The 25057-nt window shown below is 39.7% G+C and overlaps 1 protein-coding gene across 1 annotated transcript in view; it reads right to left on the bottom strand.

Moving 5' to 3' along the window:
• Positions 1–24848: 24848 nt before the first annotated feature.
• LOC138892192 (uncharacterized mitochondrial protein AtMg00860-like) overlaps positions 24849–25057 on the bottom strand; it is a 1726-nt gene continuing 1517 nt past the window's right edge. The window contains exon 2 of the mRNA XM_070175897.1: positions 24849–25057. This exon is cut by the window's right edge and continues 263 nt beyond it. Coding sequence (XP_070031998.1) covers positions 24849–25057 — 209 coding nt within the window.

Raw genomic sequence — 25057 nt, forward strand, 5'->3', positions numbered from 1 at the left:
CTATAAGAGAATAGAGGAGTAGAAGTTCAGATTCTGGAACTACAAATCCATATGACAAGAATACAAGAAAGTGCAGTTTCATAACGGTTCGGTAGCCTCTTGAAAATAAGTACAGACGTCTTTATACCGATCCGCAAGACTCTACTAAACCTCCTCATGACTCATGAGACCTAAGTAACCTAATGCTCTGATACCAACTTGTCACGTACCAAAATCCCAACCCATCATGATGGCGCCTAAGACAATTGCTAGCCAAGATTAAACATTTGAATAAAAGAGGTTTTAATAAACTCAACAGTGGAAATCTCATGAAAATTAGATGCAATAACTGAAATACTACTACAACCACCCCAAAATCTGGTGTCACTGAGTATATGAGCACTACTAAGTATCAACATAAAGCAAAACTCTAGTACAACTGTGTGAGTGATAGAACAATACTGAAGAAAATAAAAGGAAAAAGAGTCAAGGTGTGCGGACGTCATAACATCCACCTTGAAATCTCCAAGCATGTACGAGCACAGATCTAGCAATCACCACGTGTAGATGTACCTGGATCTGCACACGAAGTACAGAGTGTAGTATGAGTACAACTGATCCCATGTACTCAATAAGTAAACTAAACTTGTGCTGAAAGCAGTGACGAGCTCAGAATGTATAATCATGACAATAATAGTAAACAACTCAGATAAATTATCATAATCAGCACGTTCAGGTTACAGGAAATTTAGACATGCTTTCAAATTTAGCAATTAAAGCCCAACACTGATAAGAGTATATCAAGTACAACTAGCATGAGGAACGGTACATCTTTATGCCTATAGGTCAAATATGCATGTCAAATGTATGATTTTACGGTGGTGTTCTCAAGTACTCACACTCTCAGAATACTCAATCCGTCTACCAATTGCCCACACATAACCACTCAGCACTATACGGATGCCTAGCATAAATGCCCCTTACCAAAGCACGTGTATGAATATCATTGTGTGTGCTCTCACTACTGGTATGTCAGACTCCGGAAGGGTAGATCCTTCCCAAGTGCTAATATAAAGCGTAAAAGGCCTACTGTGGCATGCAACCCGATTCACATAATAATCATAAGGGAATATGGCCTGCTGCAGCGTGCAACCTGATCCATAATAGCACTCACAACTCGGCTCCCAAGCCCACCTCAGTCATCAACCTCTCAAGTCTCAAGAGTTCACCAGTCTCGTACCACTAAGCCCCAAATAATAATAATATGTGATGTAACAGTGCATGATAATAGAGACTGAGATATGATACGCAGATTTGGAATTATGATCGAGTATACAATATGTGGTGCGATTCATGATTTTGATGTTGTTATGCGTGATTTTAGGCCTCGAGTAGATTCATGTCATATTTTTGGACTTATTGGTATGCTCGGAAGGGGTCTCGAGGGGCTCGGGTGAGTTACGACGTGATATTAGACCATTCCTATGTGTTTTGTGCTGCTGGTTGTTTTGGTGTTCTAGGTGGTCTTCACGATCGCGAGAGTGAGGTCGCGATCGCGGTGTGTAAGCTAGAGCTGGGTTCTTTTATTCTACATGTTCACGAGATCAAGGTCGCATTCCCTGAGTTTTGTGTAGTTGGTTCCATCGCGTTAGCAGTAGGTTTCCGCGATCGCGGTGGAGTATGGAAGCTGGGGAAGTTCCTCTTCGTATTCGCTTGAGGGTGTCATGACCCAAAATCCCAACCTTTCGTGATGATACCTAATATACTTTCTAGGCAAGCTGACAATCACATAACAGCTAAACATTTGAATAAAACACATTTTAATAAACTCAACATTGGAAATCTCATGAAAATCTGATGCAATAACTGAAATACTACTACAACCATCCCAAAATGTGGTGTCACCGAGTACATGAGTACTACTAAGTATCAACATAAACCAAAGCTGTAGTGAAACTGTCTGAGTAATAGAACAATACTGAAGAAAATAAAAGGAAAAAGAGTCAAGGTATGCAGACATCATAACAGCTACCGTGAAATCTCCAAGCAGGTACTAGCACAGATCTAGCAATCACTAGGTCCAGATGTACCTAGATATGCACACGAAGTGTAGTATGTAGTACGAATACAACTGACCCATAACAAAACTAACCTTGGGTTGAAAGTAGTGACGAGCTTAGAAGAATATAATCAGAGTCCAACATAATGGCATCATATGTATAAGCATGACAATAACAGTAAACAACTCAGATAAATTCTCATAATCAGCTCGTTCAGGTTACCGGAAATTTAGACATGCTTTCAAGTTCAAGAATTAAAGCCCAACACTGATAAGAGTATATCAAGTACAACTAGCATGAGGAATGGTACATCTCTATGCCTACATGTCAGATATGCATGTCAAATGTATGATTCACGGTGGTGTTCTCAAGTACTCACACTCTTAGAATACTAAATATGTCTTCCAAATTCCCACACAAACCATACACAATCACTCAACACTATACGGGTGCCTGGCATTAATGCCTCTCACCAAAGCACGCGTATATATATCACTGTGCCTGCACTCACTGCTGGTATGACAGACTCCAGAAGGGCGGATATGCCCAAACATTAATATAGAGCCTATAAGGCATGGTGTGACGTGCAGCCCGATCCACATAATAATCATAAAGACAATATTGCTTGCTACGGCATGCAACCCGATCAACAATAACACTCACAACTCGGCTCTCAGGTCCACCTCAGTCATCAATCTATCAAGTCTCAGGGGCTCACTAATATCTTACGACTCAGCCCCAAACAATAATAATATATGATGTAACAGTGCATGATAGAAGAGACTGAGATATGATATGCAAAATTGGATTCATGACTGAGTATATAACTATAGTTAAAGCAGATAACTCAGAATAACAGAAATAACCTCATTACGTTTCAACCAAATACGCACATAGCCTAAACATGATTTCTAAGATGAATCACAGTTCAATTACTCTAACAAGTAAGGACTTCACGGATAGAACAAACTTAATAACAACACAGTACAAAAGAATCAACCGGATCATGTTAACACAGTGCACGCTCACACGCTCGTCACCTAGCGTGTGTGTCACCCCAACACAACACGAAGAACATGTTTATCAAGGATAATTACACTCAATTCCAAGTTTTGAAGTGTTACTTACCTCAAAGCACGCAACTCAATGCTCCAACAAACCTCCGAACGACTCGAATCTAGCCACAAATAACTTAATATAATCAATACAAGCTATAGGAATTGACCCCACATGATAAAGTTAAGGTCTTTAACCAAATGCAAAATGTCAACCCAAAATGTCAACCTCCCGCAACTCATAACCTGAAAAAATTCACAAATTCCAAACACACATTCGATTACGAGTCCAACCGTACCAAAATCATCCAATTCCTACCTCAAATCGACCTTCAAACCTCCATTTTTCATTTTTGAAAAGTTTCAACAAAATAACCCATTTTCCAACTCCAAATCACCAAATAAATGATAAAAACAAGGATGGAATTATGATAAATGAAAAAATCTGGGTCTAAAATACTGATCACGATCCAAGACGTGAAAAGTCCCTCCAAAATCGCCCAAAACCGAGCTCTACAACTCAAAATGTGAAATAATAACTCTAACCCTCGATTTGGGTTTTTAAATCTGCTGCTTAGGTGCTCCTCTTCAGGAATGCAGAAAATGCCTCGCGTTCGCGAAGCACAAAATATAATAGCTGACAAAAACCTTCTATGCGAACGTGATGCCTGACAGTGCTATGCCTATGTGAACGCATTTCCCTGACCGCAAACGCGAAGGCTTAAGCATTGGTGCCCAAGCCGGCCTCACCCTTCTACGCGAACGCACTACTCCACTCGCGATCGCGATGCACAATACCTCCTAACCTTCGTGAACGCATCGCCTTCCTCGCGAATGCGAAGAAACGAACCTCTTGCCACCTAGTAACACTATGCGAATGCGACCACCATGTCGCGATAGCGATGAAAGACACACTAGATAGCATATCAGTAGTCCACAAAGTCCCGAAATTAAGCCAAACCTTATCCAAATCACACCCGAGGCCACCGGGACCCATCTAAACATACCAAGAAGTCCTAAAAGACAATGCAAACTTAGTCGAAGCCTCAAATCATATCAAACAACATCAAAATCACGAATAGCACCTAAATTCAAGCCTAGTGAAACTAACGAACTTCCAACTTTTAAAACCAATGCCGAATCATATCAAACCAACTCCGATTGACCTCAAATTTTGTACACAAATTATAAATGACACCACAAACCTATTCCAACTATCGAAACCAAAATCTTAACTCGCTATTAATAAAGTCAACTCTCGGTCAAACTTCTCAACCTTCAAAACCTTTAACTTTCCAACTTTTACCAATCCAAGCCAAAACAGCCTACATACCTCCAAATAAATATCCACACATACTTTTAAGTCCAAAATCACCATAAGAAGCTATCAAAACTATCAAAACTCCATTCCGAAGTTGTCTACATAAAAGTCAAACTCCAATCAATTTTTCCATCTTAAGCCTCCAACGTTGGGACTAAGTGTCCCAATTCACACCTAAACCTCCCGAGACCAATCCAACTAACCCAGAAAGTCACATAACCACAAATGAACATAGAGGAAGTGATAAATATGAGAATAGGGTTACAATACACAAAACGATCCGGCGGATCGTTAAGTACTCTATTTCGATGGTCTTGGTCATTTTATCATATTTTGAGATATGAAGCTCAGATTTGAGCGATTTTGGAGGTGATTTTCACCACATGGATTGGGGTAAGTATTTTTTTACTCGGTTTTTAATATATTTCATGAATCTATCTTCAATTTTGGCATTTGGATTATTAATTCTAAAGAAAAATTGGGGGTTTTGTCTACACTTTCCTAAACTGAAGTTTTGATTTTTGAACTCCTAATTGAATGGGTTGTCAGATTTTGTGAGTTTTCTCGGGTTTCGAGATACAAGCATGGGTTTGACTTTTTGGTTAAATTTGAGTATTTTATTAGAGATTCGACCTTTATCGTTTGGGTTTGCTTCCTATGGCATTATTTGATAATTTTGAGTTGCTTTTGGCTAGTTTCGAGCCGTTCAAAGTTCAATTTGAGCAGGATGGCGCTTCTTGTGTATCGATTTGGCTTGTTTGAGGTAAGTTTCTTTCCTAATTTCATTGGGAGTATTTTTCCTACTAATTGATATTGTTTTCTACATGCGGGGGTGATGCATATGTGAAGTACCGAGTGTATATGCATGTGCCAGGGTTATTTATGCTTGGGGATAGATTATACGATTATTTGTGCCTTGTTGGAATATGTGACCTTCTTGGTTTATGTTTACTTGACTTATAGATTAATATGAATATGAAGTTAAAATGCTAGAAACCATGATTTAGCTAAATATAACTTGACTAAAATTTGACGGACTTTTTGTGAAACTATTGATGTGCTAAATTCGATCGTCACTATACTTAATCACAGATACATCGCTACGACCGTTATTCTTGAGATATTGGATTCTATACTTGAGTTCAAGATCACTTTTGATATTTGTTGAGATACTTGAACAATAAGGTTCTTGAGGTTTATTGAATTGTTGTTGGCTTGAAAACTGAGATTGATGTTCATTTGGAATATTCGCTTAATCACTCTCTTTGATGTTATTCACGCTTCCTACCTTGCTTGTTATTGATATACATATTCTTGGTGAGGAAGAGTGTAAAGCATTATGGGTGATGGTGTGCCATTGCATATACATTATCATGTGAGAAAGAGTGTAAAACACGATGGGTGATGCCGTGCCATCTCATATATATTATTGTGTGAGGAGGAGAGTAAAGCACGAAGGGTGATGTCATTCCTTTTCATTTACATTATCATGTATGGATGGGAGTAAAAGCACGAAAGGTGATGTCGTGCCATTAATTTTATATTATCATGTGTTCATGGCACGAAAGGTGTTTCCATGCAGGCGATGACGAGAGACATGCATTATTGTGCTATACTTTACTTATGTATACACTCATGCCTTTATCTTGAGCTGTTACTATTGCACCTATGTTTTCTATGTAACTTGTTATTGTTGTTTTGTCTTTGTCCTCTACCTCAATTGTTGCTGCATTATCAATGCCTTCTATCTGTATAATTTGTAAATATAATGATTTTCTTCTTGTTTGTCATATCCACATCTATGCCGTTTCTCATTTGTTGCACTTTCATATAATCCTTCTACGATGTTAGTTATCCATGCCTTCTATTTGTTTAGCTTATAAAGATCATGCTTTCCCTCTTGTTTGTTATATCTACATCTAAGCCTTCTACCATGTTAGTTAGTAAAATTTATGTTCATCTATCTTAATTGCTATCATTACTTCTATGCCTCCTACCTAGTTTGTTACCGTTGTCCATATACACTATGTTGTTTGTTATTACTACTTGTGTATCTCCCACTTTGTCATTACTGTTATTAGCATTTCTTTCACCTGGTTAGTACTATTATACGTATGCTCGGTAAGGAAGAGATAAATGCATGAAGGGTATTGCTGTGCCAATTTATTTGACATACATTCATATATTTGGTGAGGTTGAGATAAATGCACGAAGGGTGTTGTCATGCCATTCGATTTGATATCTTGAATTCTTTTCTCACCATATGAAAGCTTTAGATTTACTACCGTGGTCTGATGGTCATCGCTTTAAGGAAAGGATTTGTCGTGATATTGAGAAATATTGACCGTAATATCTTCTAGTAATCAGATACTGATTTGCACATTGGATCTTGTACTCTTCTATGTTTTGTTTTGGTATTGTTTTTATTGCTATTCTACTGCACAAGTTATATCAGTGAGTATCTTTTAAGTAAAAAGCCTCGTCACTAATTCACCGAGGTTAGTCAAAATACTTACTGGGTAAATGGGGTTGGTTGTACTCATACTACACTATTGCACCTTGCGTGCAGATTTTGGAGCTGATGCTGCCGTGCATGGCGGGAGTTGGCCTTGAAGATGTACTCGTTGTTCGGGCATGACTACCATTTGCCCTTCGTAGTCTTAGATTTGAGTTCTGCTTATGTATAATTCAAACAGTTATAGTATTTATTCATCATATTGTTTTTTGTAAATCTAAATTGTAGTCGCTCGTGACTTGTACTACCAGTCCTTGGGAAGTTGTATAAATAATTTTTATTTCACTTATTGGCTTCATATTAATTCTAGTTGAAAAATTATTAATTGTATTTGGCTTATCTAGCGGGTCGGGTTAGGTGCCATTATCACTAGGCGGACTTTGGGTCGTGACAAATTGGTATCAGAGCACTAGGTTCGTAGGTTCTATGAGTCATGAGAAAGTGTCTAGTAGAGTCTTGCATATCGGTATGATGACGTCCATACCTATCTTCAAGAGGCTATAGGGCTTCTAGGATACTGCCCTTCTTTCTTTCCTTATCGTGCAACTTTGTTTCAGCTAGGTGCCTATATCCTTGATTTGTTCCTATTTACTCGTATGCGATGTTGTGCATTTGGTATCAGCTATGCGCCGACGATTTGTGATGCTACTGATGGATTAAGAAGGGCTATAGATGCTTGGCTATCATCGTGATGTGCTATCCAGTCTTGGGAGCAGATGCAGTGATATATCTTTTAGTCGTTCATTTGTGGTACGAAGAGGATTCTTGTATCAGATTGGTAAGGTCGGACTTGAAAAGACTAGTTGATGGCCTAGTTGTTATGATTATGGTGGGGTCGTGGCAAGGTGTTCGTTTGAGTACAACCAGTAGGGTCATCTCCTCCGTGATGAGTTAGAATCGTGTGGTTTGTGTAAGGTTTCCATTTGGTGGAGTGCATATATTATCCTTTCATAGCATTTGGGAAAGTTTTCTTGGCTATTGCAAGGATGGGTATGCGCTTGGCAGACTCTTCAGAGTGTTCTATGACCAGTATTGCATGAGTTTTTGAAGTATTCAGCTGAATAGCAGTGCGGGATCGGGGCAGCTATGAAGATATAGTACTATGGATTATTGACAGTGTGTTCTATATCTTTGAGCTAGGTGGGAAAGTCTTCTATCGATGATCAGATTGCAAGATCATGCGGTGTATTAGTCTTCGGGCTGAGGGATTGCTTGGTTGTTTATTTCAATTGTCATGTGCTGGTGAAGCACGAGTTTCTCGGCACGTATTGGCTGTGTATTGAAGATCAAGTAAGGTTAGTGGTTATCGAAAAGGTTCTGATGAGTTCCCGATAATATGTGGCATTTAAGAACTCCTGGACTTGTAAATGAATAGGGTTTGAGATCGGTAGTGAATGGTGACCGGATCTACGGTATTTCTATGTCAAGAATGATACTACATGGCAATATTAGAGAGATTCACGAAACTAATTCAGATTCACAGAAGGTTCCTTCAGAGCGAGCATATCGGATTGAGTTACTTTTGGTTTGGCAGTCTGCATAACTCAGTTGAGTTACAGGAGATTAGTTCTAATGACTTGATTATGTGTTAATGAATTTTGAAGAATTCACCATGGTTATGGCCACGACCAAGAGTTGATGTTTTCTACAGGTATAGAAGATATGTTGCGTGTGGTGATGTTCTCCTGGATTGATTTAAATGAAAGGTTCTAGGTTGATGAGGTGTTCGTCTTGCTTGTGGTTCGAAGTTGATTATGATATTTTTGTATTTTCACGAGTTAGCATATTAGTGACGGTGCATCGTGTGGGGTTGAAAGTTGCGAGTTCAAGGTTGCATTTTAGTTTTGAAGGGAAGAATATGAGTTCTTGATGACACAGATGATTTCATATGTTTAAGAGAATACTGACACTATTTGATGTCGCCGAAGGAGAGTGTGCATGTTGGTAGGTGCGTTGTGTTTTGACTTGTTGGTATTTTTCCATAAGATGATAGAGAATGAGTGACGTATCAGCCATTTGAGTAACGGTGTTGAGATCGGATAAGGAGATTCTAATATTCACAAGGTTCAGAGACTGGATGTTCTCGTAGGCAGACTATTTCTTGATTGCGAATTGTGAAGAAATATTGAGGATCGGATAAATGATGGTATGTGTTATGGATAGGTTGCTATGGACTTGTGGAAGGTTATTTACCTGTTTGGGAATGATCAGAAATTGGTTTGGGATTATTTGTGAGCCTAATGAGAATGTGTATTCTCTATCAGATCGGATTTGCTTGCTCTTGCACAACTGTTAGCCTTCTACCATGTTAGTTATCCATACCTTCTATTTGTTTAGCTTAAAAAGACAATGCTTTCCCTCTTGTCTGTTATATCTACATCTATGACTTCTACCATGTTAGTTAGTGAAATTTATGTTCTTCTATCTTAATTGCTATCATTACTTCTATGCCTCCTACCTACTCTGTTACCGTTGTCCATATGCACTGCCTTATTCGTTATTACTGCTTGTGTATCTCCCACTTTGTCGTTACTGTTATTGGCATTTCTTTCACCTGGTTGGTACTATTATATGTATGCTCGGTAAGGAAGAGATATATGCATGAAGGGTGTTGCGGCGCCAATTTATTAGACATACATTCATATATTTTGTGAGGATGAGATAAATGCACAAAGGGTGTTGCCGTGCCATTTGATTTGATATCTTGATTTATTTTCTCACCCTATGAATGCTCTGGATTTACTAACATGGTCTAATGGTCACCGCTTTAAGGAATGGATTGGTTGTGATATTGAGAAATATTGACAATTTACTGCTTCGCATATTTGATCTTGTACTCTTCTCTGTTATGTTTTAGTATTGTTTTTATTGCTATTCTACTGCACAGGTTATATCAGTGAGCATATTTTAACTAAAAATCATCGCCACTACTTTATCTAGGTTAGTGAAGATACTTGCTGGGTACATGGGCTCGGTTGTACTCATACTACACTTCTGCATCTTGCATGCAGAATTTGGAGCTAATGCTACCGTGTATGACGGGAGCTGGCATTGAAGATGTACCTTTTGTCGGGGCATGACTACCTTTTATCCTTGGCAGTTATAGATTTGAATTTTGTTTATGTATAATTCAAATAGATATTGTATTTATTCATCATATTATTTTTTTTATAAATCTAAATCGTAGTCGCTCATGACTTGTACTACCAGTCCTTAGAAAGTTGTATAAATTTAAGTTATTTCATTTAATGGCTTCATATTAATTCCAGTAGAAATATTGTTGACTGTATTTGGCTTACTTAGCGGGTCGGGTTAGGTGCCATCACCACTAGGTAAATTTTGGGTCGTGACAGCCAACCTCTCACCCTTTTTTAGTGGGACATCTGGTTATCTCATCCTTACTTGCCCGAACCATCTCAGCCTTGCTTCCCACAACTTGTACAGGACGGGGGTCACTCTCAACTTGTTGCGAATATAATTATTCATAATCTGATCTCCCTTAGAGCATCCTTATTTTTCACTACTTTTATCTTCCAGACTTGAGAGCTCTGGACTGGCCAATGCTCCGCCTCATACAATATAGTCGGCCTAAAACTCACTCTATAGAAAATCTTTATGTTTAGGTGGCCTATTCTTAGCACACAAGACACCGAATATGAACCTCCACTTCACCCACGCTCCAACACGATGTGTAACATCATGGTCAATCTTCCATTACCTTGGGTTATTTACCTAAGATACTTAAACATTCGTCTCTTCGGGATGACTTGTTACGTCACTAAACTTGCACTTAAGATATTGTGACGACCCGACTGGTCTTTTTATATATTGTAGCCATGTTCCCTTATTTATTGCTTCTTTTATGTTCATTTGTGGTTATATGACTCATCGGGGTGGTTGAATTGGTATTGGGAAGGTCTTGGAGTGAATTGGGACACTTAGTCCCAAGGTTGAAGGCTTAAGTTAAAAGAATTGACCAGAGTTTGATTTTTGTATAGATGACTTTGTGATGATGTTTTGCTGGTTCCAATAGATTCATATGGTAATTTTGGACTTAGGTGTATTTCCGGATGTTGATTATGAGGTCCGTAGGTTGATTTGATGCTTTTTGGCGAAGTTGGAAAAATAAAGGTTTGGAAGGTTAAGAGGTTTGATCGAGAGTTGACTTTGTAGATATCGGGTTTGGATTTTGGTTATGGAAGTTGGAATAGGTATGTTGTGTAATTTAGGACTAGTGTGCAAAATTTGAGATCATTCAAAGTTGATTTGGTATGGTTCGGCATGACTTTTAGAAGTTAGAAGTTAATTAGTTTCATTAGGCTTGAATTACGGTGCGATTCATGATTTTGGTATTGTTTGATGTGATTTAAGGCTTCGAGTAAGTTCATATTGTGTGTTAAGACTTGTTGGTGTCTTTAGATGGGGTCTCGGGTATGATTCGACCCTTTTTTTTATTAGGAAGATGGGCATTGCGTTGGGTTCGAAAGGCATGGTTTTCAGTATGTCTCCAGATAGGGCCCCACTAGTATTGAGCTCGGATCATATTTGGACTTGAGTAATTGCTGAAGGAATTGCAATTTCTGGTGTTTTCGTACCTGCGGAGGGTCTAGCCACTGATGCAGAGCCATAGGTGTGGCTTCTGTTGTGAAGGTGCATGAATGACTTAGCCAGGGGAGTTTTGCAGTTGTGCATAGAATTCTGCAGAAGCGGATTCACTTCTACGAGGAAAGGTCCGCAGAAGAAGAGTGTGGCTGATCGAGCTGGGATCACAGATGTAGAAGGGATCCGCAGGAGCGGGAGTACTATCACAGAAGCGCTCCCGCAGGTGCGAAATAAAGACCGCAAGTGCGGTGTCACAGGTGTGCCTCTGAGGGCCGCAGATGCGGGATCGCTTGGCAGAACATTTAAAGACAAGGGTTTGGTCACTTTCTCATAATTTGAATTTTGTAGCTCGGTTGGAGGCAATTTTTGGGTGGTGTTTTACAATAATTGAAGAGTTAAGTGAAGTTTAATCACTTTTAATGATAATAATTGATTACCCATTTATTTTTACACCTAATTTATGAGAATTCAAGGTGAGATTTGGTGGTTGGGGGGGGGGAGGGTTTGTTTGGACCATGTCATTGAAGAGTGAGATTTGATGATTTGAGGATCGATTTGTGGTTGGAATTGGATGATTTTTGTTATGGTTGGACTCGTAATCGAATGAGCGTTCGAAATTTGTGAATTTGGTCGGGTCCCGAGGTGCGAGTCCAAGATTGAATTTTTCGGTTGACTTTTTGATTTTGGTTAAATATCTTAGTTTTAACATTTGGGATCAATTCGTATGACTTTTATTTATTATATTATGTTAATTTGCTAGATTCGGGTCATCTGGAGGTTGATTCACGGGGGGAGGGCTTGTTAGATGAGTAATTTGGCTTGCTTGAGGTAAGTATCTTACCTAAACTTGGTTAAGGCACTAGTTGCCTGAGTTATTTGTGATAGCTACATGCTATGGGCGCATATATGTGTGGGGATTGAGCTCATGTGCGAGCAACAGAGTATTTATCTATGATCGGGGTAGTGCTTAGGCTATGACATGCATTGAATTTTATTGTTAAGCTTTAAGATATTTTGTTTATCATAATTGTACCTTGTTGTGAGCTATTTGATCTATGTTTTGAGATTACATAGAGGCTAATCTCCTGATTAAACTTGATATTTGCTATCTTCTTGATGAAATTGCCGATTTGAGCTGTGATTGCACACTTTGCACATGCATAAACTTTAGCATGTCACTTACACCACTCTAGAAGCATGAAATCTGATATTCATTGATCATATACATGTGTTCTTGTATATTTGATTCTGTGTAAGATGATTTGAACTAGATGCCTGTGACCATGCCGGGCGGATTATGTTATGCCTGTGACCACGCCATACGGATTGTGATATAGTCTGTGATCACACCGGGCGGATTGTGTTGTTATGCATGTAACTACACCGGGCGGATTATGTTTTTATGCTTGTATCCACGCCAGACGGATTGTAATGTTATGCATATGACCACGTTGGGCGGATTGTGATATAGCCTGTGACTATGCCGGGCAGATAATGATATTGAGCCTGTGACCACGCTGGGATGATAGCACATTGAATTTGTCCGTGTTGCGTGTGGATATGGATCTCCCCTAGGGTCACCCTCATATATTTCTTTCTTGATGTTATACACGCGGATTGAGGACAACTAATCAGTGGTTAGGTACTGTATTGGAAGTTCTTAGGAAAATCTGGCCAGTGTCTGTTTGGAATTTGCATTTCATCTTTACTTGTAGTTTTGATGTTACCTACCTGATTTATTTGCATATCATCTTTATATGCTAGATCACTAAATGAGTAGAGTACTTGAGTAGTATTTAACACACACAAATGACACTTTCTATGCCTTATGACTTGCTTACATTATTATTATGCACTTGTCGAACTTATGAAACTGCACATGTTATAGCAAGTATCATTTATAATTCTTGCTTCTTTTACCTCGCCGAGGTTAGTTATAATACTTGCTGATTAAATGGGCTCGTTTGTACTCATGCTACACTCTGCACTTAATTATGCAGATTCAAGTGTTAGACCTAGTTATCAGTAGAGGAGTTGCTTGTTGAGCTGATCATCGAGAGACGAGGTTGAACATCATTCTCGACCGCAGTCTTGGTTTCTCTTTTCTTATGTACTGTCTCTACCTCAAGTTTCATGTTGTTATTTCAGAGAGTATTATATTTGGCCATTTCAAACTTTTATTCCCGTATTAGAGCTCATGACTCTGTATTTACCAGTTCTGGGGGATTTATCATATATTGGTACTATTATGCTATGTTAAGGATTTATACTTATGTTATTCATGTCCTTTATGCTATTATGGTTCATTATCGTTATGTCCGGCTTTTCTAGCAAGTGTGTTAAGTGACATCATGACTGATTAAGGTTTTATGGTCATGACAAGTTGGTATTAGAGCCCTAGGTTCTTAGGTATTACGGGTCATGATCAAGTTTAGTAGAGTGGTCCGGATGGTGGTACAAAGACGTCTGCACTTATCTTCGAGAGGTTACCAAACTGTTAGGAAAAACTTCACTTTCTTGCATTCTTGTCGTGCAGATTTGTTATTTCCAAAGTTTGAACCTTGACTCCTCTATTCCCTCAAAGATGGTGAGGACACATGCAGTCGGATCAGACAAACGACCACTAGTACCATCAGTTAGGGTTGCGAGAGGCCAGTGCCGCGGTAGAGGCCGAGGTGGGCTCGCACTACAGCCAGAGCAACACCTATAGAGCCACCAATTGCGTGTATGGCCCGTGTTGCTTTTCGAAAAATTTAAATGTGAATTTTTAAAGAATGTGTGATTTTCACTTTAAAAATGATTAGAGTTGACCAGGGTCAACGTTTTTGGTAAATGGACTCAGATCGGTATTTTGACGATTTCGGTAGGATCGTATGATAATGTTGAACTTGTACCTATGTTTGGTTGGGGTCCCGGGTGACCCGAGGTCATTTCGGTGCATTATGTGAAAACTAAAAAAATGAGTTTTGGAGTTGAAAATTTTGAGTTTTAAAGATCAATTCTTGATGTTGATGTTATTATGATGATTTAAGTTAGTGAGCGAGTATGTAAGATGTTTTAAAACTTGTGCGGATGTTCGTAGTAGAGCCCGAGAGGCTCATGTGAGTTTCGGATGTGTTGCGGATAAGTTTGGCTATGTTGAGAATTTGGAGCTGGTGTTAATCTACTGGTCTCGCATTTGTGAGAACCTGTTTGCAAATGCGAGCCTCACAATTGTGAGGTTAGGCTTGCATTTACGACACTGGAGGGGGCTGGGACAACTTCGCTTTTGGGAAGCTATGAACGCATTTGTGAAGGAAGAGGACTTCGCATTTACAGTGGTCCAGTCGAATTTGCGAGTTTAAAGGGCTAGGGACTGCCTCGCATTTGCGATGAGGAAGTCGCATTTGCGGTGGTCCCTAGGATTGCATTTGCGACATCTGCTTGGCTTAGACACTATTTGCTTTTGCGAACAGCGGTTCGCTTTTGTGAACATCGCAATTGCGATATCTGTAGCTGGGTTAACTATGAGAATTTCGGGACTTAGCTGATTTTAGACTATTTCTTAACCCTACACTCCATAGAAGCAATTTTTGAAGATCAATTTCTCCCCAAATTCATTAGTTAGTAACTTAAACTTGTTTTCAATCAATTTTAATTACGTTTTCATGAATTTCATCATCAAATCTATGCATTTTAAGGTAGAAAATAGGGGATTTTTTTTGTAGAATTTAGGAATTTTATTATAAGATTTAGACCCCAAATTGTAATGATTCGACCGGTCGTTTTGAGTATTTTAGCCATATTTCCCATGTTTGATGCTTTATATGTGTATTTGTAGTTATGTGACTTGCCAGGATGGTTAGTTTTATAGAGGGTATGTTTTGGTTTGAGTTGGGACGCTTAGTCCCTTGGTTGAAGTCTTAAGTTGTAAGAGTCGATCGGAATTTGACTTTTGTGTAGACGACTCCAAAATGGTGTTTTGATTGTTTGAACAGCTTCGTATGGTAGTTTTGGACTTAGGCGTATGTCCAAAGTTGGATTTGGAGGTTCTTAGGTTGTTTCAGTTTGATTAGCAAAAGGTTAAAAGTTGAAGGTTAGAGAAGTTTATAGCTTTGATCGGAAGTTGAGTTTATTGATATCGGGTTCGGATTTTAGTTATGGGAGTTGGGATATGATCCATTGTGTTATTTGGGACTTGCATATAAAATTTGAGGTCATTTCGAGTTGATTTGATATGGTTCGACACGAGTTTTTGGAAGTTGAAAGTTCATTAGATCCGTAGGGTTGAATTGGGGTACGATTCATAGTTTTGATGTTGTTTTGTATGATTTGAGGCCTCAAGTAGGTTCATGTTATGTTTTGGAATTGGTTGGTGTGCTTGGACAGGGTCCCGGGCGTCTCAGGTGTGTTTCAGATTGATTTCGAATCATTTTTGGTCTCTGTAGCATTGCTAAAGATTTCTGGGCATCTAGTGTTTTCGCATCTGCGGCGGGTTTGGCCGCAGATACGGCCTTTTTAGCGCAGGTGCGAGGCTAGCCTGGCAAGGGGGAGTCCGCAAATACGGATTTGGTTCCGTGAAAGAGAATGAGCTTCTGCGTGGGGTGGTCGCAGAAGTGGAAGCGCATGTGTGCTTGGTGAGTCGAAGAAGCAGGAGCTCAGGTGCCTAGTGGGGATCGCAGATGCAGTCCATTTACCGCAGAAACGGCACCGCAAAAGCGGTTAAGTGTCAGTAGATATGGATTAACTAGGCAGATTTTAATATCAAAGGGTTTGGTTATTTTCTCATTTTTGGAGTTGTGGTGCTCGGTTGGAGGTGATATTTTGGAGTGCTTTTCATCACAATTGAAGGGGTAAGTAATCCTTACTTGATTTTGGTGTTAGATATTGATTACCCATCAATTATTCCACCTAATTTATATGACTTAAAGGTGGAATTTAAGGGTTTTTGGACTATAATTTGGGACAGCGAGAATTGATGATTTGAAGGTCGATTTGAGGTTTGAATTAGATGAAACACATATATTTGGACTCGTATCGGAATGAGTATTCGGAATTTGTGAGTCTGGAAGGGTTTTGGGGTGCGAGATCGGGGTTGACTTTTTGGGTTTACTTTGCATAATTGATTCAAGATCTTAGCTTTATAATTTGAAATTATTTTCTATGGCTTTTATTGATGATATTAAGTTATTTTGGCTAGATTCGAGCCGTTTGGAGGTTGATTCACGCGGGAAGGGCTTCTTAGAGCCTTAGATTAATTGCTACGCTTCATGCTGTGATGATTCTTATATTTGTACCCCTGTTGTGAGTTATTTGAGATATGTTTGAGGTTACATAGAGGTTAATTTTCTGATTCAACCTGATAATTGCTACTTTCGTGATGTATTAGCCTGATTTGAGTATGATAGCACACTTTTGCACATGCATACACCTTAGTATGTTACTTATACTAGTCCAGGAGTATGAAATATGATATTTATTGATCATGTACATGTATTTTTGTCATGACCCAAAATTTAACTAGTCATGATGGAACCTAACCCAACCCTCTACGTAAGCCAAATAACATACAACACAACTTAAATGAAAATAATAAGAGTAATTGAGTGAAATAACTGAATTTCTATACGAAGACCCAAGGATTGATAGTACAGGTCATGAGCCGCTAAGAACTCAGATATACAAAGCTGGTATGAAAAATAATTACATCTGTTTGTATATACATAAACAAAACTCAAATCGTAAACTACCAAGAATAAGTGGTAGCCATGTCTGTACAACGAGTACATCTTCAATGCCAGTTCCCACCATGTACATCAATATTAGCTCCAAGATCTGCACGCGAGGTGCAAAAGTGTAGTATGAGAACAACCGACCCCATGTACTCAATAAGTAACAAACCTAACCTCAGGTTGAAAGTAATAACAAGATTGGAAGAAGGTCAGAGTACAACACTAATAGACAATACAAACTCGTGATAATATAATAAAGACAGAAAAAGTGAATAACTTAAAAGGCATTATGCCTAGTTCGTTCATAGGTACGGGAAAGTAGACATGCTTTTCAAGTATAACAGTCAAAGGCCAAATCGTACCACTGAAATCAATTATATATGTGTTTATAAAAAAGAACTGTATTTTTCCAATTCACAAAAACAGATAAGACTTTTCATTTACCAAATAGCATGAGGAAAGTACATCTCTATACCTACATGTCAATATACGTGTCAAGTCATCAAATAATCATATTATAGTCCAGCATGAGAAAAATACATCTCTATTCCAACATTTCAAATAAATGGTTTCGTAGTGATATCATCAAGTACCCTCACTCTGAACCCACTCAAGATGCCTGACTCAATGTCCCCACTCCATCACACATACACACACAATCACTCAGCACTGTATGGGTGCCTGGATCAAAAGCCACTTACCAAAGCACGTGTATATATCATTGTGCTTGCGCTTATTGGTGGTATGTCAAACTCCGGAGGGGAGGATCTTTCCCAAGCGCTAATCAAAAGAGAATACAACCTGCTACGACGTGCAGCCCGATCCAAATAGTAATAAAGCCAATCATGCCTACTGCAGCGTGCAGCCCGATCCAATTAATAATTGCTGTAGCCTGTAGCCAGATCTAAATAATAATAATAAAGCCGATAAGGCCTGCTGTGGTATGCAGCCTGATCCAAATAACATTCTCTTACATGGCTCTAAGGCCCACCTCAGTCATCAACCTCTCAAGTGTCAAGGGCTCACTATCCCGTATCACTCAACCCAAACAATACGACATATGGAAAAATAATAGCAACATGTGATGTTACAATGAATAATGAACAGAGACTGGGATATGATATGCAAATGAAGAATCTTGACTAAGTGTATAACTTACAGTTAAATCAGATAGGTAAAAACATCAGAAATAGCCTCACCGGGTCTCAACAAAATAATCACATAGACTAAACATGATTTCCAACATGAATCACAACTTATATAATCAAACAAGTAGGAAAACATGGAGACAACAAGGTGAGATAGCAAAAAATGTTTGGTAATAGCCAAAACTTAAACTCGGATCATGATTACTCTGGTGCACGCCCACACGCATGTCACCTAGCATGTGCGTCACCTTAATACAATTCATATAACATAGTTCCAATGGTTAAAAACCCTCAAATCCAAATTTAAATATGTTACTTACCTCGAACAAGCCAAATCAAATACCGAGAAAGCCAAACAATACTTCTAGAAATGCCATCCAACGCGAATCGACCTCCGAACGGCTCAAAACTAGACAAAATCAACTGAAAAACATCAAATAATGCCATAGGAAACAAACCCAAATGATAAAGGTCGAGTCTTTAATCAAATACTCAAGGTCAACCAAAAAGTCAGCCTAGGCCCGTACCTCGAAATCTGACAAAACTAAGAAATTTTGATTACCCATTCAGTCACGAGTCCAACCATACAAATTTCACTCAAATCTGACTCTAAATCAATTTTCAAAACTCAACTATTCACTTTAGGAAAGTTTAGACAAAATCCCCAATTTCTCGTTTAGATTCATCAATCAAAGGCCAAAATCGAAGATGGAATCATTGAATTTAATCAAAATCGAGTAGAAAATACTTACCGCAATCCATGTGGTGAAAATCGCCTCTAAAATTGTCCAAATCCTACCTCTATATCCCAAAATGTTATAAAAGGAACCAACCCTTTGAATATATACAAATCTGCCAGCGAATCCGATTTTACGGACACTGAGTCACATCTGCTACTGCCACTTCTGCGATACAAGTATTGCACCTGAGAGAAAGCCTCAACTTAGCACTTGTTGCTTCTGCAACACCAATTTTGCCTCTGTGATTGCACTTTTGCACTCAATGTACCGCTCTTACGGATGCGCAAATACGCCTAAGACCACGCATCTGCGACCTTCTCGCCTACCAGTCCATATTCGCTTCTGCGATAAAATGTCTGCATCTACGAACACAGATCCTAGGCTACTTCTTCTTCTTTTGTGAACCCTGTGCCGCTTCTACCGTTCTTTCCTTGCGTCCATAGTTCCATAGGTGCGATCACCCCAAGTATCAAAAATCTCAGCAATGTCAACATGATCCGAAATCGTATGAATCAATCTAAAACACACCCGTGCCCCTCGAGACCCTGACCAAATATACCAACAAGTCCCAAAACATAACACAGACATAACCAAGGCCTTGAATCTTACATAACAACATTGAAATGACAAATCACACCTCAATTCCAACTTAATGAACTTTTTAGCTTTTAACTTCCAAAACTCGTGCCGAACCATATCAAATCAACTCGGAATGTCCTCAAATTTTGTACACAAGTTCCAAATGACATAACGAACTTATTCCAACTCTTAGAACTATAATTCAAACCTAGTATCATCAAAGTGAACTCCCGGTCAAACTCGTGAACCTTCAAAACTTTCAAATTGCCAAAGTTTGCCAATTAGCGCCAAAACATTTTTGAAACATTAAAATGCAAATTCGATATACGCCATAGTCCAAACTCACCATGCAGAACTACCAGAACCATCACAAATCCGATCTGGGGTCAAATATGTGAAAGTCAAACTTGGCAAACTCTTCCAACTAAAAGATTCTAAAATGAGAATCACTCTTCCAAATCAATCCCGAATTACCTGAAAACCAAAATTGATGATTCACACAAGTCATAATTCAGCATACGAAGCTACTAATACTCTCAAACAACCGAGCAGAATGCAAATGCTCAAAATGATCTGTCGGGTCATTACAATTCTTATATATATCTGCCTTTTATGTGATATGGATTCGACTGGTAGTACGTGACCACGCCGTGCAAATTATGATATTGAGCCTGTGATTACACTGAGTGAGTTGTGATATTGAGTCTGTGACCATGCCAGGAAGATTGTGATATTGAGCCTATGACCACGCCAGACAGATTGTGATATTGAGCTTGTGACCATTCTGGGCAGATTGTGATATTGAGCATGTGACCACGTCGGGCGGATTATGATTATTAGCATGTGACTATGCTGTGCAATGTGTGGATATGGATAAATACCTCTAGGGTTATCCACTCATGTTTCTTCCTGATGGTGTACACGTTGTTTGAGAAAGTTTATTAGTGGTTTGGTTCGGTTTTTGAGATTCTGGGCAAAAGTTGGCCAATATTTGATTTGGTTATTTCATTTTATCTTTACATGCAATATCCTTGGTTATTTACCTAATTTATTTGCATATCTTCTTTATATGCTGGATTGTTAACTGAGCTGAGTGCGTTAAGTAATTGTGTGCACCAAGGTGGTTCTTTCTATGATTCATGACTGATCATATTATTGTTCTATACTTGTTGGATTTATGATCTGTGTAGGATAGCGAGTATCATTTATAATTATTTCTTTTATTAACTTGCCTAGGTTAGTTATAATACTTGCTGAGTACATGGGGTCGGTTGTACTCAAACCATAGTCTGCTCTTAATTATGCAGATCCAGGTGTCAGACCCAGTCACCAGTAGCTGAGACTTGTATTTGAGTTATGGGTGGAGAGATGAGGTAGAGCTGCCTCTCGACCGCAGTCTTCGCATCTCTTTTCACTTTTGTATTGTTGTCTTTTATTCTGACAGTATCGTTGTTTGGTATTTTAAACTTGTATTTATACTTTAGAGCTCATGACTTTGTATTTACAAGTTCTAGGGAATTTATTATGTATCGACGCTATTATGTTATGTTGATGGCTTTAGACTTGTATTAATGTTGTCATTTCTATTATTATGATTCATTATTGTTATGTTCAGCTTTCCTAGAAAGTGCATTAGGAGGCATCATGACCGCTAAGTAGTTTTGGGTCGTGCTAAGTTTGTATCAGAGCCCAAGGTTCATAAGTTCTATGGGTAATGAGCAATTTTAGTAGAGTCTTGCGGATCGGTACAGAGACAACTGTATTTATCTTCGAGAGGCTACCGAACTGTTAGGGAACTTCACTTTCTTGCATTCTTGTCATGCATATTTATTAATTCTGATGTTTGAACCCTTATACTTCTATTTTCTCACAGATGGTGAGGACACATTCAGTAGGATTGGGTGGATAGGCACCAGTGCCACCACTCAGGGCCGCGTGAGGCCGGGGCCAATGTAGGGGCCGAGGTGGAGCTCGCACTACAGCTGGAGCAACACATGTGAAGCCACAAGTTGCTCCAGTAGAGGAGCAAGTTACGTGTACTGTTGAGCTGGTGGGACCAACTTAGACACCGGCCATACCTATTGTCATACCGGGTCTTCATGATGCCTTGTCTTAGATCTTTAGCGTGTGCACAAGTTTAGCTCAGGTGGGCATGGTACTAGTTGCCCCAGCTACCTCACAGGCTGGGGGAGGAGACTAGACTCCCGTCACGCGTACACCAGAGAAGCAAGCTCAGGGTTACCAGACACCAGGGGTGTTACAAGTTCTGCTAGTTATTGCATCCTAGGCCGAGGTTGATCCATTTATGTCTGATGAGGAGCATAAGAGGTTAGAAAGATTTAAGAGGCTTCAAACTCCTAAGTTCAGTGAAGGAGAGTCAGATGATGCTCGGAGTTTTCTAGATCGGTATCACCAGTAGAGCCGCCTTTACTACTTTTCAGCTGACAGGGGAAACCTATATATGGTGGAAGACCTATGAGTCAAGTAGGCTTGCTGGCGTAGCACCACTTACATGGCACTAGTTCTCAGTTCTCTTCTTAGAGAAGTTTGTCCCACAAACCCGTAGAGAGGAGTTGTGTCGAGAGTTTTAGCAGCTATGCTAGGAAGGTATGACTCTAACCCAGTACAAGATGAGATTCATAGACTTGACATGTCATGCAGTATGGTTGGTTCATATTAAGAGGGAGAAGATCAAGAGGTTAATTGATGGTATCAACTATGATCGACGTTATAGTTTGGCTAGAGAGGCCGAGATGGATGCTAGGTTTGACCAGGTGGTTGAGATTGCTAGAGCATGTTCACAGTCTTGAGCGTTAGGAGCATGCGGCCAAGAGGCCTTATGGTTCAGGTGATTTTGGTGGTACCTCAACTGCAGGCCAGTCACATTACAACATAGGTCGTCCTTTTAGGCCCGCTCAGGAAGCTCATCACATTCCTCATGATTCATCATTTAGCCAAATATCATATAGTGCTCGACCAGTTCAATCATCATTCAGTGCGCTATCAACACAGAGTTATTATCGTGCTTTATCTACCCAGGGTTCCACTATCGGTTATTCTAGTTTTCAGGGTCAGCAGCCTCATAGGAGGGGTTACGTCGAGTGTGGAGACTTGAGTCATCTCAAGAGGGATTGCCCCAGATATATAAGCAGGGTCCCATAGCAGAGCTCGCAGCCTATGATTTCAGCAACACTTGCTACACCATCCGCATAACCAGCTAGGGGTGGGCCTCTGCCAGCTCGAGGTCACTCTAGAAGGGGAGGTCGGTCAGGTGGTGGTCAGGCCCGTTGCTATGCATTTCCCGCCTGGCCAGAGGCAGTTGCTTTTGATGTAATGATCGCATGTATTTTTTTAGCGTGCCACATAGATGCTTCAGTGTTATTTCACCATGGTTCCACATACTCTTATGTGTCATCCTATTTTACTCATTGTTTGGATATGCCTCGTGATTCTTTAGATACGCCTATTCATGCGTCTTCACTGGTGGATGATTATATTGTGATGGATCATGTATATCGATCGTGTGTGGTTACCATTGGGGGTTATGAGACTAGAGTTTATCTCTTATTGCTTAGTATGGTTGATTTTGAAGTTATTTTATGTATGGATTGTCTATCTCTGTATCGTGCTATTCTTGATTGTCACGCTAAGACCATGATGTTGGCGATTCTGTGGTTCCCTAGTTTGGAGTGGAGATGTTCAATTGGTCACACTCCTAGTACAGTGATTTCATATTTGAAGGCTCAACGGATGGTTGAGTGTGGATATTTGGCATATTTGGCATCCGTAAGAGATTTTAGAGTTAATATTCATACTGTTATGTCAGTCCCAATGGTGAGGGAGTTCCCAGATGTATTTCCTACAGAGTTGTTGGGCATTCGACCCGACACATATATTGACTTTGGTATTGATCCTCCCATATAAGGCCTCATACAGAGGCATCTAGATACTGGACTAATAGTTGTTGTTATAGGCGAACTCCACTAATGGTAGAAACTGATCCTATGATCCTTCGAAATTAAAGACACATGCACGTAACATGTCCTCAAAGATTCGAATAGTGCGCTCAGACTACTCGTCCATTTGGGGATGAAATGTTGTACTCAACTCGACAAGTGTACCCAACTTACGCTGCACTGCTCTCCAAAAATGTGATGTAAATTACGTGCCTTGATCCGAGATAATAGACACGACCATACAATGAAGGCGAACAATCTCACAAAGATAAATTCAAGCCAACTGCTTTGAAGAGTCGGTACTCATGACTGGAATGAAGTATGCATACTTAGTCAATCCATCCATAATAACCCACATTGCATTAAATCTCCTCAAGGTCCATGGAAACACAATTACAAAATCCATAGTGATATGCTCCCACTTCCATTCTGGAATATCAAGCCTCTAAATAAACCATCGGGTCTCTGATGCTCGTACTTCACCTGCTGATAGTTCAAACACTGAGAAACATACTCAACAATATCCTTCTTTATCCTCCACCACCAATAGTGTTGCCTCAAATCATGGTACATCTTCGTGCCCCTGGATGAATGGAATGCCGCAAACTATGGGCCTCCTCAAGGATCAACTCTTGCAACCCATCCATATTTGGAACACAAATCCGACCATGTAGCCTTAATACCCCATCATCAACAATAGTAACCTCTTTGGTATCACCGTGCTGCACCGTGTCCCTTAGGAGAAGCAAGTGAGGATCATCATATTGACGCTCCTTGATACGCTCAAACAAGGAAGGTCGTGATACAACACAAGCAAGTACCTGGATAGGATCCGAAATATCCAACCTCACGAACCGATTAGCCAAAGTCTGAACATCCAATGCTAACGGTCTCTCCATAACTGGAATGTAAGCAAGACTCCCAATGGTCTCAGTCTTCCTACTCAAAGCATCGGCCACCATATTGGCCTTCCCCGGGTGATAAAGAATGGTGATACCATAGTCCTTTAGTAGCTCTAACCACCTCTGTTGCCTCAAGTTTAGATCTTTTTTCTTGAAAAAGTGCTGGAGACTCATGTGGTCTATGAACACCGCACAAGACACGCCGTAATAATAATGCCTCCAAATCTTGAGCGCGTGAACAATGGTTGCCAACTCCAAATCATGTATTGGGTGGTTATTTTCATGGGGCTTCACCGTCCTGCATCAGCACACAACCGATGTCAACCCGTGAAGCATCACAATAGACTGTATAAGAACCTAACCCCGAAGGCAAAATAAGAACTGGAGTTGTAGTCAAAGCAGTCTTGAGCTTCTGAAAGCTCTCATCACACTCATAAGACCACCTGAATGGGGCACCCTTCTGCGTCAACCTAGTAAATAGGGATGTTA

The sequence above is a fragment of the Nicotiana tomentosiformis genome, chromosome 5 (genome assembly GCF_000390325.3).
Source record: "Nicotiana tomentosiformis chromosome 5, ASM39032v3, whole genome shotgun sequence".
Taxonomy (NCBI): Eukaryota; Viridiplantae; Streptophyta; class Magnoliopsida; order Solanales; family Solanaceae; genus Nicotiana; species Nicotiana tomentosiformis.